Here is a 15828-nt window from a genome sequence, read left to right on the forward strand (position 1 = left end):
CCACGTTTCAGAGGACATCAACAAACTAGAACATATTTAAAGAAGGCATTAGGAAAGTGAAGTGCCTGTAAATCGTGTTGTATGAGAAATGGCTGAATATTCGAATGAGAAATACTGGGAAAGAGCTTTGGGTCAAGGAGGGACATCATAACTGTGTTTGTGGGGTGCCTGGCTGGCTCAGTGGGAGGAGCATACAACTCTTGATCTCGGGGTCATGAGTTCGAGCCCCATGTTGGGTGTAGAGATCACTTCAATAAATAAAAAAACTTAAAAAAAATAACTGTGTTCAAAATTGGAGAACCGTCAGGTAGAAGATGATCAGACATTCTGTATGGACAGTCAACACCAGCTGGTATCATGAAGGAGACTTCACCTGAACAAGAAATGACTTTCTGAAATATGAGCTACTTAAAGGTGAAATGGGTGGCTTTACGATGTAGGGAACTTCTCATCGCTGGAGATGTTAAGAGTTGAGGCAGAATGACTGCTTGTTAGGATCACTGTAGAGGAGATTGTTGTGTCGATGGGGAAGAGTTCTGCACCCTTCCAATTCTAAGATTCTATGTATCTTATTCTTATTCTTATGTATCTATCTATGTATCTTATGTATTCTTTGTATCTCTATAAGTTTGAATGGCTTTGAGCATCTGAGTTTGGGAATCTGGGACAAAATAGGAGGAGAGAGGTAATTTAGCCCAGGGGTCAAGAGGGTGGGCTCTGGAGACACGCTGCTAGAGTTCAAATACTGGCTCTACCACTTGTTGTCAGGCCTTGGGTAAGTTGCTTAAACCCTCCAAACTTATAATCTCTTCTGGTGTAAAATGGTAATGATAATAGTACCTATATCTCAAAGTGTTACGGGATTTTGTTTCCTTCAGTACCCACAATTCTTGCTCACGCCGCTTCGAAGAGTGAAAAGGTAGACCAGATGGACAGTGGTGGTCAGCAGAGCAAAGTTTACTGAGCGTTAGTACAAAGCTCTAGGAGAGGGAGGGGACCAGAGAGGTTTGCCACCGGAATTCCTAAGTCTAGGTTTTTTATGGGCTTGCTGGAGGGCGGTTTTAATCTGATTAACCCTCATGCCCTGTCACCCAAGCAGGTTTTTGTCATCTACCTATCAGGCGGGAAAGGGTGGAGGGCTCCTTCCAGGGTGGTGTAAAATTCTTTTAAGGGTGGTTTCGTCTTAGTGCAGGGCCCCTTGTCCCTGCCTGCCTTTCTTCCAACTATCCTTCTTTAGAAGGAAGTAGGGACAATTAAATGAGATAATGTTTGCATAAACAGTCTGGTACCGAGTGAGCATTCAGTACACGTTAGATTTTATTAACACTAAATAAACACCAGGGCGCCTGGCTGGCTCAGTCAGTAGAGCATGTGATTCTTGATCTCTGGGAGTTCAAGCCCCACACTGGGCATAGAGCTCACGTTAAAAAAATAATAATAAAAGGTTAAAAAAATACTAAGAAAAATACTAGCTCAGGATGACCAACTCTGCGTTTTAATGGACAGGTCACTCCAGCCTTGCTGAAGTAGGGTGGTAAGCCAGGTCTCAGTCCCAGGCAAGGACCCTGCCTGTCATCTGGCAACCATATCAGAGACCACTTAAGCAGGATTTGAGTGTCTAAGAGGCACCCAGAAAAAGCACTCTGGGTTTTGTGACCTGGCTTGCATTTGCGATATGGAAGACTGTAACATCACTTTGGTGTTCGCCGCGCAGTTACTGCGAGAAGACAACGCTCATCGTTTATCCGCCAATCTTTCTGTCTCTGGTCTCTAATCCTTACTACTTCAGCTTCTGGAACAGTCTTGCTCACATCCAGTTTTCTTTTCTTTTCTTTTCTTTTCTTTTCTTTTCTTTTCTTTTCCTTTCTTTTCTTTTCTTTTTTAAGATTATTTATTTATGAGAGAGAGAGCAGAGCAAGTGAGAATACAAGTTGGGGGGAGGGGTAGAGGGAGAGGGAGAAGCAGGCTCCCTGCTGAGCAGGGAGCCCAGTGCAGATGTGGGGTTTGCTCCCAGGACCCTGGGATCATGACCTGAGCCGAAGGCAGATGCTTAACCAATGGAGCCACTCAAGGTGCCCCCATATCCAGTTTTCATCACATCCCTGTGTTGTGCAAGAAACACCTCCCTCTTTGCTTGGTGGGTCAAGCCTGACTGCCTCAGTTTAGCATTGGAAGCCTTTTTCCCTCCCATCCCCACCAAGGATTTCATTTCTAGCCCCTCTGGGCAGGCTTAGAAAGCATTTGATGGATTCCAGCCCTGGGGCCACTGCTTAAGACAAAGAAGCAAAACAATCTTATTGAGGTCTAGTTGTCATACAGTAAAACTATGCTTATTTAAAGTATACAATTTGATCAGTTTTTTATGTATGTGTACATCTGTGAAACCACAATTAAGATAATGTTTCCATCACCACACTAAAAATTCTCCCTCTTTCTCCAAACAACCCCTGCTGTGCTTTGTCACTATAGTTTGCATTTTCCTAGAATTTCACGTAAAACAGAATTATACAGGGGCAGCCTGGCTGGTTCAGTGGGAAGAGCATGTGACTCTTGATCTCAGGATCGTGGGTTCGAGCCCCACATTGAGTATAGAGATTACTAAACAAAATAAACTTAATAAATGGTTGGGGTGCCTTGGTGGCTCAGTTGGTTAAGTGTCTGACTCTTGATTTCAGCTCAGGTCATGATCTCAGGGTTGTGAGATCAAGCCCATTGTTGGGCTCTGTGCTGGGCATGGAGCCTGCCTAAGATTCTCTCTCTCTCTCCTTCTGCCCCCCAACAACTCGTGCACACACTATCTCTAAAAAATAAAGAAATGGAATCATACAGTATGTACCCTTTTTGGGGGGGGTCTGCCTTCTCTCATTTGATATATCTATATCTATATATCTATATCTATGTATATATACTTTTGAGATTCATCTGTGCTTTTTTGTGATTCAGTAGCCAATTCCTTTCTATTGCGAAGTAGTATTTGGCTGCGTGGATACACCACATTTTGTTTATCTGTTCATCACTGGATAGACATTTGGGTCATTTCCACCTTTTACCTATTACGAGTGATGCTGCTGTAGACATTCCTGTACGAGTTTTTGTGTGGACCCGTTTTCATTTCTCTTGGGGTATGTACCTAGAAGTGGAATTGTCAGACTGTTTTCCGAAATGATTGTACCATTTCGCATCCCCAGCAGCAGAGTACCAGAGTTCCGGTTCTTTCGCATCGTGAGGTCTTAGCCCCATCTCTTCCTTGTGATTTCACGTTGCTTCCCTGTCCCCCGGAGTTTCTTCCCATCCACTCCTTGGGTGGTGTCTTCCAGTCTCTTGGCTTTAAAAGCCATCTCTTAGCTGATAACACCCAGATTTCTGTCTCTGGCCACCACTCTCCCCTGCACTCCATCCAGACTTGTCCAGGTTTGCCCAGGACGGTCCTGGTTTATGCATTTTTTTCTGGCATAATTAGTCGTAGCATTCTGGTGTATTACTTTCCTGTTGTTGCTGTAACAAATTACCATAACCTCAGTGGCTTAAGGAACACACATTTATTATCTTATAGCTCTGCAGGTCAGAAGTCTGACATGGTACTCCCTGGGCTAAAATCCAGGCTTCTAGCAGGACTGTGGCCCTTTCTGGAGGCCCTGGGGGGAATGCCCGTTTCCTGGCTCATTCAGGTTGTTGGCTGAATTCAACTCCTTGTGGTTGTAAGACTGGAATCCTCTTTCCTTGCTGGCAGTCAGCTGAGGGTTATTCTAAGCTTCTAGAGGCCACCCTATACCTTGGCTCGTGGGCAACTTTGTCTTCAAAGTCAGCAGCAATGAGTCAAGTCCTTCTCCTGCCCCATTTCTTCTGCCTCTGGTTCCGTCCTTGAGTCTCTCTGACCTGCTCTTTACCACTTCCCTCTTCCACAGTTAAGGACTCGTGTGATTAGATTGGACCCACCTAGATAAACCGTGATCATCTCTCCATCTCGATGTCCTTAACCTTAATCACATCCGTAAAGTCCCTTTTGCCATATGAGGTAAATAGTCACAGGTTCGAGGGGGTAAGGATGTGGCTACCCTTGAGGGGGGATCATTATTCTATCACAGCTGGTTTGGACAGTTACACGGAGAGCCTCTGCTCCAGCCAACTGTCTGCTTGACTTCTCTGCTTGGATGTTTCATGGGCATTTCACATTTAACATGTCCAAAAGAGAACTTTTAATTCCTTCCCCACCAAAAGTCTACCCTACGTTATCAAATGGCAACATTATCTACCTCGTCAATCAAATCAAAATCCAAAAACCTAGGCGCCATCTTTGATTGCTTCCTTTTATTCCCTATGTTCAATTACTCATCAAATCCTGCTGAGTTCAACTCCAAAATATGTGTCGAACCCATTCCTTCCTCTCCATTGTTAGTGCTACCATTTGAATCTAAGGCATCATTTTATTTTTTAAAAGATTTTATTTATTTGAGAGAGAGAATGTGAGAAAGCAGGAGCAGGGGGGAGGGGCAGCGGGAGAGGGAGAAGCAGACTCCCCGCTGAGCAGGGAGCCCCACGTGGGGCTTGATCCTAGGACCCCAGGATCATGACCTGAGCCGAAGGCAGGTACTTAACAGACTGAGTCACCCAGATTCCCCTACATCTAACTTCTTATTAGGGCGCCAGCAGCCACATATGATCTGACCCTCTGTCCAGCCTCGTCTCACATGTGCTCTCACTCACGCACCACACTACCGGTCTTCTCCCGCTACCAGTAGTAGCACCTTTGCACCTTCCGTTCCCTCTGCCAGAATGCTCTTCTCCCTAGCTCTTTGCACGGTTGGCTCGTTGTCCTCTTTCAGGTCTCATCTCAAATGTCACCTCTCAGAGCAGCCTTCCCTGACTCCCTGACTTAAAATATTTCCCTCACCCCGACATAATTCTCTGATAAAGCGCCCTGTTCGTTCCCCTCAAAACCTTACAATCTGTAATTACCTGACTTGCAGATTACTTTTTTATTGCCTGTCACCCTCCTAGAATGTAAGCTCCATGAGGGCAAGGAACTTATCTGCTTTACTTACCACTGTGTCTAGAGGTCTCAACAGTTGTCAGATCCATGTATGAAAGCCAGTCTTCTTACTCTATCCCACTTTCTGCTTGCTTCCATCTTTGCGACACCGCATATGCCCCACCTTCAACCTGCAACCTATCCTTGACCTATTTGACCTCCAGCCTATTCTTGACCCACTAATATCCTCTCCTTTCCTTCAAAACTTAGCTCAAGACTCATTACTAGCTCCTCTCACCTATGATGATCCCTTTCTTTTTTCTTCCTTTTAAGCAGGCTCCACACCCACTGTGGAGCCCAACACGGGGCTTGAACTCATGTCCCTGAGATCAAGACCTGAGCTGAGATCCAGAGTCGGACACTCAACTGACTGAGCCACCCAGGTGCCATTTTAATCATTGATTCAGTAGGTATACAGGGAGCTCCTTGGTGGTCTTAAAGACAGTTGCTGCCACATGATCGTGTCTTTACTTGTATTTGCTTTGTAATCAGAGTCATTTCTTTTATGTAGGGATGTTTTGTCTTTAAGACTGTGCTTCTCCTGGGTTAATATTATATCGCACTTCTTTATAATCCTCCTAAAGTACTGAGTCCAGTTTGGTGCACACTGCCAGCCATAAAGCAGAGAAGCAGAACACTCCCTTCACACCCCGAGAAAATGAAAATAAGCTGGAAGTTCATTTTAGGAACAAAACTAGAGGTTTTTTTAAAGTTAATTTTATTATTATTATTAGTTTTAGTAATCTCTACACCCAACATGGGGCTCAAACTCATGATCAAGAGTTGCACATTCTGGGGCGCCTGGGTGGCTCAGTCATTAAGTGTCTGCCTGTGGCTCAGGGAGTGATCCTGGAGTCCTGGGATCGAGCCCCACATCAGGCTCCTCCACTGGGAGCCTGCTTCTTCCTCTCCCACTCCCCCTGCCTGTGTTCCCTCTCTCGCTGGCTGTCTCTCTGTCAAATAAATAAATAAAATTAAAAAAAAAAAGAGTTGCACATTCTTCCAACTGAGCCAGCCAGGAGCCCCTAAAAACTAGAGTTTTAAGAGTTGTCCTGAAATTAGAAAAATGAGGCATTCCTTTTCCCCACTTAACTTTATTGAAAACATCAAAACTACAGCTCAGAAAGCATTCCCGTGTGTGACAATAGCAAGAGTGTGGCTGTCCATCTCATAATACGGGCAGAAGAATACACAGAAGATATTAACATGATGTAAGTAACCTGAGGTCAGCATTTTAGCTCTAGTAAAAAAAAAAATTTTTTTTTTTTGCAGATTTCAGAACTTAAAAAAAAATTGTTCACTTGAGGGAAAATGAAGAGTAAATAAATAGACTATTCCCTGTGGGTAAAGAATTTGTCACCCTCCCAATGTTAACAGATTGGGTTACAGATGAGATCTTCCTGTGTGTATGAGCTGCTATTCCTCTGCTATAACTCACCTTAGTAACAAATGACCAAACGACATTTTTCTTTGGAAAAGAAATTTAACAGGGAAAAACACTTTCAACATACTGAAAGCCTGTGTGTGTGTGTGTGTGTGTGTAAATTAGCAATTTACTGTTATTGCTTTTTAATGCATAGATAGGCACTGTTTGGAAGTACGGTTATATAAACTTGACATGGAGTCCTCAAGGTGAATAATCCAAAATTTGATTTTTTAAAAAAATCGAGTAGAGATGATTAGCCTGAAGTGTTTTCGTTCAGTTCCCTTTTTCTTTTTGATATGTGTGTCAAATGTTCTATTTGATCCTTTCCTAGGCAACTGGGACATCTTGTGAGAATCACTTCGGTTGACTAGATACTTTATTTTAGGGTAGGCTTGCAAAGCAAGTTAAAAAGGCAGAGAATTCAGGCCGCTTCAACGGAACATGACTTCAGTTGGAAGAAGGTCATTAATGAAGTGGTCACGGCAAAAACTGCCTTCCTGAGAGAAGATGCCTGAAGTTCTTACGCTTGAGATGCTTCACATTTAAATAAAGAAGGATGGTTCTACTACGACAGGGTGATGACTTTAGAATGTTAAAGGTTTTAATTTAGTTTCTTTTTAAAGCAAAGATTTATTTGCTTATTTGAGAGAGAGAGAGACAGAGCGCACAGAGGGAGAGGGAGAAGCAGGCTCCCTGCTTGGGGCTCCATCCTGAGACCCCAGGATCACGACCTGAGCCCGAGGCAGACACCTAACCGACTGAGCCACCCACACGTCCCTTTAACTTGGTTTCTGATAAGGCATAATTTACACTCTGGTGTGTGCACTCAGAAGTCAGCAAACATTAGGAATTTCCGAACAAGTGTGTCGATGGGGCGCCTGGGTGGTGCAGTCGTTAAGCATCTGCCTTCCACTCAGGGCTTGATCCCAGCGTTCTGGGATCGAGCCCCACATCGGGCTCCCTGCTCCGCTGGGAGCCTGCTTCTTCCTCTCCCACTGCCTCTGCTTGTGTTCCCTCTCTCGCTGGCTGTCTCTCTCTCTCTGTCAAATAAATAAACAAAATCTTAAAAAAAAAAAAAGTGTGTCGGGAAGACTAGGGTCGAATGGAGCAATGAGAGGCCGGTGTGGGTCAGTGCAAGCTGCGACCCCATGACTGAGCTCCTGGTGTGCTGTTTGCTCGGCCACTTCAACTCCCTGTCTCTCTGAGGCCACGGTGATGCCCCTGCTTTGGCGTCGTGTAAGTTGCACATCTACAGAGTGTAAATAGCACTTTTCATTAATGCTGGGTTTTGTTATAAAATCTGGCGGCCCGCCACCGTGCGGCAGTCGCGCTGGGAAGCTTTCCCGTGGTGCAGGTGTTCACCAGGACATCAGTTTGGAGCTTGGAACTGGTATGTGGCTGAATCTTCTCATTTCCAAGAGCAGCAGATGGGGGGATCCTCTCGTCACTCCACGCGCGCACAGTTATGGGGCGACATTTTTTTTATGATTGTAACACGCCTTTGGTCAGTGCACTTCTTGTTCCATTCAGTTTTAAAGAGTTGGTTTTTTAGACTTTAGCTGTCCAGTTTTGAAGAACTTTTTAAGTTCTCGCAATTCCTGGGGCTTCAAACTCTGATCCACCCCTGGGGTCAATTTATAGCTCAGAGGAGACACAATGTAACCATTTTGGTAAAGACAGATTCTCTTGCAGAATTCAAAGGTGCCAAACATAACTCCAAAATATGGGACTACCTGTTTAAAAGGAAATGAAAATCATGTTAAAATCTTAAAAAGAAAGTATCAGTGCATCTGCAGTCAACCTGGACCAGGGTAAACTGAGGTAAGGGCTGTGGACAATACAACATCATTCTTTTTGGAATCGGGGAAGATGGCAGAATGAAAGCTGGCACAGTGTGGGTCGGGGGAGAGGAATGGCAGAGATTAAAGGGCATGCCCCCTGGGGCGCCTGGGTGGCACAGTTGTTAAGCGTCTGCCTCTGGCTCAGGGCGTGATCCCAGCGTTCTGGGATCGAGTCCCACATCAGGCTTCTCCGCTAGGAGCCTGCTTCTTCCTCTCCTGCTTGTGTTCCCTCTCTCGCTGGCTGTCTCTATCTCTGTCAAATAAATAAATAAAATCTTAAAAAAAAATAAAGGCATGCCCCGAGGAAGCATGGCCTGGATTAATATGCCTGTAGACAACCTGACACTTGTGCAAGGTTAGTCCAGAGTTCTTAACCTTTTTTTCTGGGGGGGGAGGGGTCATGAAATTCTTTGGGAATATGATGACAGCTATGGATCCTCTCCCCAGAAAGGTGCATGTATGCAAGTACCTACACGTTTTTGCATACGCTGTTAGGCTGGGGGATTAGCTTCCCCTTAGGAATCCGTGAACCCCCACGTCAGGAGCCTCTACACTAAATGCTCAGCTCCTCCAGGACGGGGCGTCAGATGCCCCACCACTGCACAGGGTCCCCTCTCTCAGGGGTGACTGCCAGCCTGCGCTCATGGGTCCTGTGCGAACGTCGGGGCTAGATGGGGCTGTCCCCAGGCAACCCGGAGGGGAGCAGCGAGGGAACGGGCTAGAATCGGAAGAGGTGGGGAAGCAAGGGACTGACCGCCCTTCTCACCTTCAGCAAGTTGGCTGTCAGCCCATTCCAGAGCGCCAGGACCCCTTGGGCTTTGACCGTCTGCCGGAAGCAGTCCACTGCTCCTGAGAAATGGACATCTACTCCTCCATGGTGGGGAAGGTGCGGGCTCTGAGCCTGGCGGGAAATACAGAAGATGGGACGTGGTGATGTCGTCACCAGGAAAGGAATGTTCTAGTCAGGGAAGCCAGGGTCTCAAGTCTGCCCTCTGGTCGCTATGCTCTTGGCCAAGATGCCCACCAAGAACGGCTGCCACAGGGCCCTTGTTCGATGGGCTCAGAGTGAATATTAACATGCAGTGAAATCACGACACCCCGTTCACCTATTTGTGGCTTATTTGGCTTGGAAGGAAGCAACCATTCAGGACAGACTAAACTTCGGACTTAACATTGCTTCCCAACCTATGCCCTCTGGACATGATAAAAATTGTCCTGTGCCCTTAACCTTTAAAAAACCCCCCTCCTCCCCCGGTCTCCTTGTCTTAACTGATGCCTCCTCTGTGAAGCTCTCGAGCGTGGGCTGCTCATTCCCCACATCCCAGGTGTCCCAGGGTGAAGAGCAGAGTGATGGCGGCATTCTTCTCGCTCCCTCTTACTGTGCCCAGACCCTGATGCCTTCCCTCTCGTGCCCGAAGTTCTTGCCTGGGGCTCGTGTCCCTCAACCACACTCCTTGTTGCTGCTTGCCTCTCTTGACCTCCTGAAGGTCTTCTCCATTCACTGAAGACTGTGCCACCTGATAGCTCCCCCTCTTCCAGATTCACCATCATCTGAAGGAGCTTCGGCATCTATAAGACAACTCATCCCACACCGCGTTCCTGGACCTCGATGTCAGTGATCCTTACTTTTACGCCTCTTCGGCCGCCCACAACGTTGGTCACTTCACGGACTTCATCACGATTCCCAGAACTATCCTGACCAATCACCAACATGCTCCATCTTGGAAAGTAACATTTTTGTCCTTTAGTAGAAAACAGTTTTGGGATCCGATGAAAGGACTGAAAAGTAGACCATCTCTATACAAAATTGACACCTGTTGCCCACTGTGAGGGGGCAGCCCCTCAGAGCTGGCTTTCAGTAACGGTGTCCAGTTCACATGAAGCTTTGCACATATTTTGGTTTGTTTCTGAAACAGAGTCTAGCTGAGACTAGCATAGCATCGTAGTGAAGTGGAATCAAGATTTTCCACGTGGGAGGGGCTCCTGGCTGGCTCAGTCAGAAGAGCACATGACTCTTGATCTCGAGGTCATGAGTTCGAGCCCCAGGTTGCGTGTAGCAATTACTTAAAAATAAAGAAACAACAACAACAACAACAAGATCTTCCACGTGGGAGAGGCAGTATAGTCTAACAGTCTGCCAAAGCAGAACCTCTGGAGTCGGACAAGTCAGAGTCTAGCCCTGGCCGCTTCACGTACAGGCCATGTGACCCTCGGCACTTATCTAACCCTCCTGAGCCTTAGTTTCCTTATTCACAGTACCCGCCTCCTGGGGCTGCTGTGAGAATTAAATGAGATATGCATGTAAAGCGATCGGCCGTGTCAGGCACGTAGTAAGGATCAGCGGATAGGAGCTAGCGTTGCTATTACTGTAACATAGAAAGTATGCTAAACAGGGATGCCTGGGTGGCTCAGTGGGTGAAGCGTCTGCCTTTGGCTCAGGTCATGATCAGGGTCCTGGGACCGAGCCCCGAGTTGGGCTCCCTGCTCAGTGGGGCGTCTGCTTCTCCCTCTCCTTCTGCCCCTCCCCCTGCTTGTGCTCTCTCTCCCACAGATAAATAAAATAAAGTCTTAAAAAAAATAAAGTATGCTAAGTACTAACACAATCCCTTACCTAACGTTGCTAGTTCTTCACACCCACATCTGAAATCTTAGACTTCAGAACCCCTGGGACCACAGTGTCCTCATCCGCTGGCCCCCTCCCTCGCTAGTTCCTATTATTATTCATCACGCTTAGATCATTAAGCCCCCGGGCACTTGCCCCCTCCTGTCTCCCCCGGGGCCCCCAGTTCCCTGCTGGCTTCAGTGCCTTCCCTTTCCAATCCTCGCCCAGCTTTTTGTGCTCTTACTCTCAAAATCCTTGCCCCTTGTCCTTCAGCCGCTTTCACCCACACACCCCTTCTCTGCCCCAAGCCACTGAAGACGAATCCACAAAGGGGCAGATCGGTACCACTGAAGCTTCGAGGTTGCCAACGTCTGCTGGGCCTTCATACTGCGAACCGAGCCTTCAAAGTATCCTTGCCTGTCCTCAGCGCAGCTCTGCCAAACCTTCGCACAGCCCTTGACGCCTGGCACCCCGCACCCCTTCCTCTACTCTAGGTAGGTGACCCAGTCTCCCGGTTCATAGAGCAAACAGATGGTACAGGGCCTCAGCTTTTGCTTCTTCGCATAAACATCTTTTCTTCCCACCGGTGCCCTGGATCTCACACCTTTGAACTCTTCTTGGGCACCCATCCCAAGAGACCTGACTTTCCTCCTTAGCAAATGAATAAACTCAAGTCCCTCTCATCTTCAAAACAACTCCTTCCACCGATCTTGACTTTGCCTTTTAGATACAGTCCAACCTCTCATTCCCACATTAATATACAGTCAAATTACCCGGTTTCGGGGTACAGGTCTAGGAGTTTTAACATACGTATCGATCCGTGACCACCATCACCATCAGGGCACAGAACTGCTCCTTCTGCCCCCACCAATGTCACATGCTGCCCCTTTGCAGTCAAGGCCTCCCCCATTCCCAGCCCTGGGCAGCCAGTGGTCTTTTCTCTGTCCCTACAGTTTTGCCTTTTGAGAATGTCATACAAATGGGAAGCAAACAGCATGTAACCTTTTGAGATTGGCTTCTGAAAGTATTTTTTAAAAGATTTATTTATTTAAGTCATCTCTACACCCCATGGGGGGCTCGAGCTCACGACCCGGAGATCAAGAGTCGCACTTTCTTCGAGACTGGCTTCTTTCACTCAGCACGATGCTTCTGAGATGCATCCATGTCGTTGTGTTCATCAGTAGTTTCTTCGTGTTTGTCGCTGCGTAGTATTCCGTTGTGTGGACTTACCACCGTGTGTTTATCCACTCGGCTGTTAATGGACATCCCTTTCCCTTTCCGTCTGTGCTTACTGAAACAGCAGCAGACTCCGGCTGACTCCACTGCCTCCCTCCCCACTCACTGCTCTACTCACTGCCATCTGGACCCGTGTCCATTACTCTGCCTGCAGATTCTGGCCAGGCCTACCTTGGTTCCCTGCCTTTCTTTTTTTAAAATTTTTAAAATTTTTATTTTCAGAGCACTTGCTGCCTTTTACGATTTGGTATGATTTTCTTATTTCTTTTCTTATTTGTCTACTCCTCCCAGCTAGAATTTTAGCTCTGTGGGAGAGGGGATTTTTGCCTGTTTGGTTCACTACTGTATCTCCGGTATCCTCAACACTGTTCAAGTGTTCAAGTAGCAGATGTTCAAGAAATTTTGGAATAAATGAAATATATTCACTCAGGGCCTCCTACCTGCCAAATTTAGTAGATTTTTTTTTTATATTTTCTTATTGGATTTTTGGGGCAGTGTTTGACACTAATAACCAGCAACTTTTTGTCCTCCTCAATTTATACAATTTCTCTAGGAAATTCTACCATAGCCACGGCTTTAAACACCATCTACAGGTAGATGACTTACAAATCTTTCTCTTTGGCCCTGACCTCCCACCCTGAGCTCCAAAATCAAATATCCAGCTGCCTACTGGACATCTCCACCCAGACAGCACACAGGTTCTCAAAACTTGACACACTTAGCCCCCAGTGCTGCCTTTCACCTTGACTGCATCAAGTTTATGCTTTCTTCTGTATTTCTAGCTAGCTACGCAGCTAGCTCCACACCCAACATGGAGCCCAACGTGGGACTTGAACCCACGTCTGTGAGATCAAGCCCTGAGCCGAGATCAAGAGTCAGACACTTAACTGACAGAGCCACCCAGGCACTCCTCTTCTGTATTTATCTCAGTAAATGGCACCACTGTTCAACCTGCTGTCCCAAGCCAGGAACCTAGGGTTCCTTCATTCTCTCAGTCTTACTGTCCTAAGCCAATCAATCAAGTATGATCAATTTTATCTTCTAAATACAGCACTTCTCAGATCCATGCCCTTTTCTACGTTCTCAACTGCCGCTCTCTTAGTTCAGGCTACCACCGTCTCATGCATGGATCACTGCGACTGTCTCTAACTTGCCTCCTCGACCCACTCCCGTCCTTTCCAGTGCATTCAGAACGCATCTCTGACGTTTCAGTGCAGACCACTGACTCCTTCACCGACTCTCTACCACCTATAGGATGAAATCCAAGCTCCTTGGAATGATATACAAGGCCCTTAAATGACAATTTTCCTAGCATTAAAAGCATCGTTCTCTCCCCGCACTCCTTAGCAATATTTCTGTACTTCTGTTAGCTCCCGTTATCCCTTCTGAAGACTTCATTTTTTCAAATGTTTATTGGGTACCTACTATGTACCAGGCACTGAGGATACAGCAGTGAACCAAATAGACAAAAAGTCCCTGTTCCCACAGAGCTGAAATTCTAGTTGTGGGGGAGGAACAGACAAAGAAAATAAATAATTATACCAAATATTAAAAGGCAGTGAATGTTCTGAAGAAAATAAAGGCAGAGAAAAGATACAGGGGGTGCCTGGAGGGCATTGAAGTTTTTATTAGGGTGGTCCCAGAAGACTCACCAAGAGGATCTTTGAGTGAAGATCTGAAGGAAGTGAATTGTATAGTTATCTGCAAGGGCCCTGGGGCAGAAGCATGCCTGGAATGTTAGACAACAAGGAGGCCAATGTGGTGGGAATGGAATGAACAAGAGAGAGAGTAACAGGACAAGGCATCAGAAAAGTAACTGGTGACTAGACACGACTGGACCTCATAAGGCTGGTAGGCCATTTTAAGTATTTCAACTTATATTACTGAGTGAGAATGGGAGATGCTGCTGGGTTTTCAACAGAAGAGCGACAAACCCTAGTTTATTATTTTAATAGGATCCCTTTGGCTGCTGTGTTGAGAAGATTCAAGGCCAGGGAAAAGGGTAAAAGGATGGAGGGAGACAGGTTAGGAGATTACAAGGGGAATTGAGGCAAGAAAGGATGGTAGCTTGGACTGGGATGCTGGTCGCGGGGGTTGATGACTCCAAAGTTTCTGGCCCGATCAACTGGGTAGATGGAAGTGCCCTTAGCCAAAAGGGGAAAACTATGGGAGAAGCAGGGGTTTTGGGAGGATGGGCAGAGGAGACTTGAGGAGTTCAACCGTGTGACACCTCTTTGACATCTCAATGGAGATGGGGAGTTGACTACACGAGTCTGCTGCTCAGGAGAGTGGGTCAGGGCTGGAGATCTAATTTGGCAGTCCTCAACACCTAGATGGTATCGACAGCCAGGAGACTGGCTGAGATCATGTAGGGCTCGAGCCTGGGGACACCCTAACATTTAGAAGTCAAAGAAAAGAGGAAGACTGGTAAAGAAGACAAGTGCGGGCAGTGAGTGTGTCACAGGGTGTGGTGAGCTCCTGATGGCCAAGGAAGATGAAGACTGAGTCCCAACTATTGGATTTAGAGACATGGAGGTCATTGTTTACTTAAGAAGAGAAGTTTCTATTGAGTGGCAAGGGCAAAAGACCGATTGGAATGATTCAAGAGAGATGGGAAGAGAAAGACTGGAGGCAGTGAATAGGGACAGCTCTTTGCAGGAGGCCCCCTTCACACTGTACTGTAACCAGGTCTGATTCACATGTCTGCTTCTCCCAGGGGGCTGTGCACTCGGTAAGGACTGGTCTTGTTCAGTTCCATATCTCCGGTGCCTTCCCCAGCAGCTGGCACATGGCCGGTGCTCGGAGTGAATGGTTTGTTCAATAAATGCCTGAAACACTCAGTACAGGAGTGGTCTGCAATTATGAAAGCATTTTGACATAATGCTACGCACGAATTATAAAAATGGTGGGTCAAAACCGATACAATATGATACAGACTCTTTTTAGAAAACAAGGATCAAACTTCATATGATTTCTCTTCTCTTCGCAACAACAGTGTGTATATAGGTCTATTTGACTAAGAAGTGATAATATCCAAGTACAAAATATCCGTAATGATGTTGCTACCGCTGCTACTAATACATAGACGTTTACTGACTGCTTATGTGCCTGTTATAGGTGAGGAGACCGAGGCTTGGGAACAGGCTAAGTGATTTGATCAAGGTCATACGGCTCGTAAGTAACACATTTTATTCTGTCTCATATGAGTTAGTTGTTTCATATTCTTTCCCCTGGGAGACTGTGATCCCTGATGGCTGGGACTACCGACGTCTTACTCAGCTTCTCCTCTTCATCCACCATAAAACCCTGTAGATCGTATGAACAAATTGCAACCAGAGAAGTAGCGCTAAAACTCAATTTTAATCACTGAAACAAACGACCCAGAGGGTCAGGCCTTGTGGCCTGTAGATTTTTGTTGTCTCTGACCATGAAGCCTGGCCCTTTCTTGTTCTCGCTCTGGTTCACGGATCTCGTGACTCCAGCCCCCAATAACCCCGAATCCCTAAACCACAGACTCATATCTGAAAGGGATCTTAAGATATTCCAGTCCAATGGGGACACCTGGCTGGCTCAGTCAGTGGAGCACGTGACTCATGATCTCTTGGTCGTGAGTTCGAGTCCCAAGTTGGAAGTAGAGATTACTTAAAACTAAAATCCTTAAAAAAAGATGTTCTGATCCAAGGCCTTCATTTAC

The 15828-nt window shown here is 46.4% G+C and overlaps 1 protein-coding gene and 1 long non-coding RNA gene across 3 annotated transcripts in view; one reads left to right on the forward strand and one right to left on the reverse strand.

Annotated features, from left to right (window-relative positions):
• Nucleotides 1-6107: 6107 nt before the first annotated feature.
• The window catches only part of SLC25A43 (solute carrier family 25 member 43), a 37241-nt gene continuing 27520 nt past the window's right edge, over nucleotides 6108-15828 (reverse strand). The window contains exons 4-5 of the mRNA XM_087859762.1: nucleotides 9063-9197; nucleotides 6108-8188 (exon numbers count right to left, since the gene is read on the reverse strand). Of these exons, the coding sequence (XP_087715888.1) occupies nucleotides 7988-8188; nucleotides 9063-9197 (336 nt within the window). The 3' untranslated portion in view covers nucleotides 6108-7987. The remainder of the gene's footprint in view (nucleotides 8189-9062; nucleotides 9198-15828) is intronic.
• Nucleotides 8159-15828, forward strand: part of LOC123787793 (uncharacterized) — a 30965-nt gene continuing 23295 nt past the window's right edge. The window contains exons 1-3 of one of the 2 annotated variants that reach the window (XR_015723350.1): nucleotides 8159-8276; nucleotides 9836-11392; nucleotides 15252-15308. This is a non-coding gene — a long non-coding RNA (uncharacterized LOC123787793). Of the gene's footprint in view, nucleotides 8277-9193; nucleotides 11393-15251; nucleotides 15309-15828 lie in introns of those variants that run through there. The other variant, XR_015723349.1, reaches the window with a different exon arrangement.

The sequence above is a fragment of the Ursus americanus genome, chromosome X, assembly GCF_024610735.1.
Source record: "Ursus americanus isolate L20-20 chromosome X, mUrsAme1.1.p, whole genome shotgun sequence".
In the NCBI taxonomy this organism is placed as follows: Eukaryota; Metazoa; Chordata; class Mammalia; order Carnivora; family Ursidae; genus Ursus; species Ursus americanus.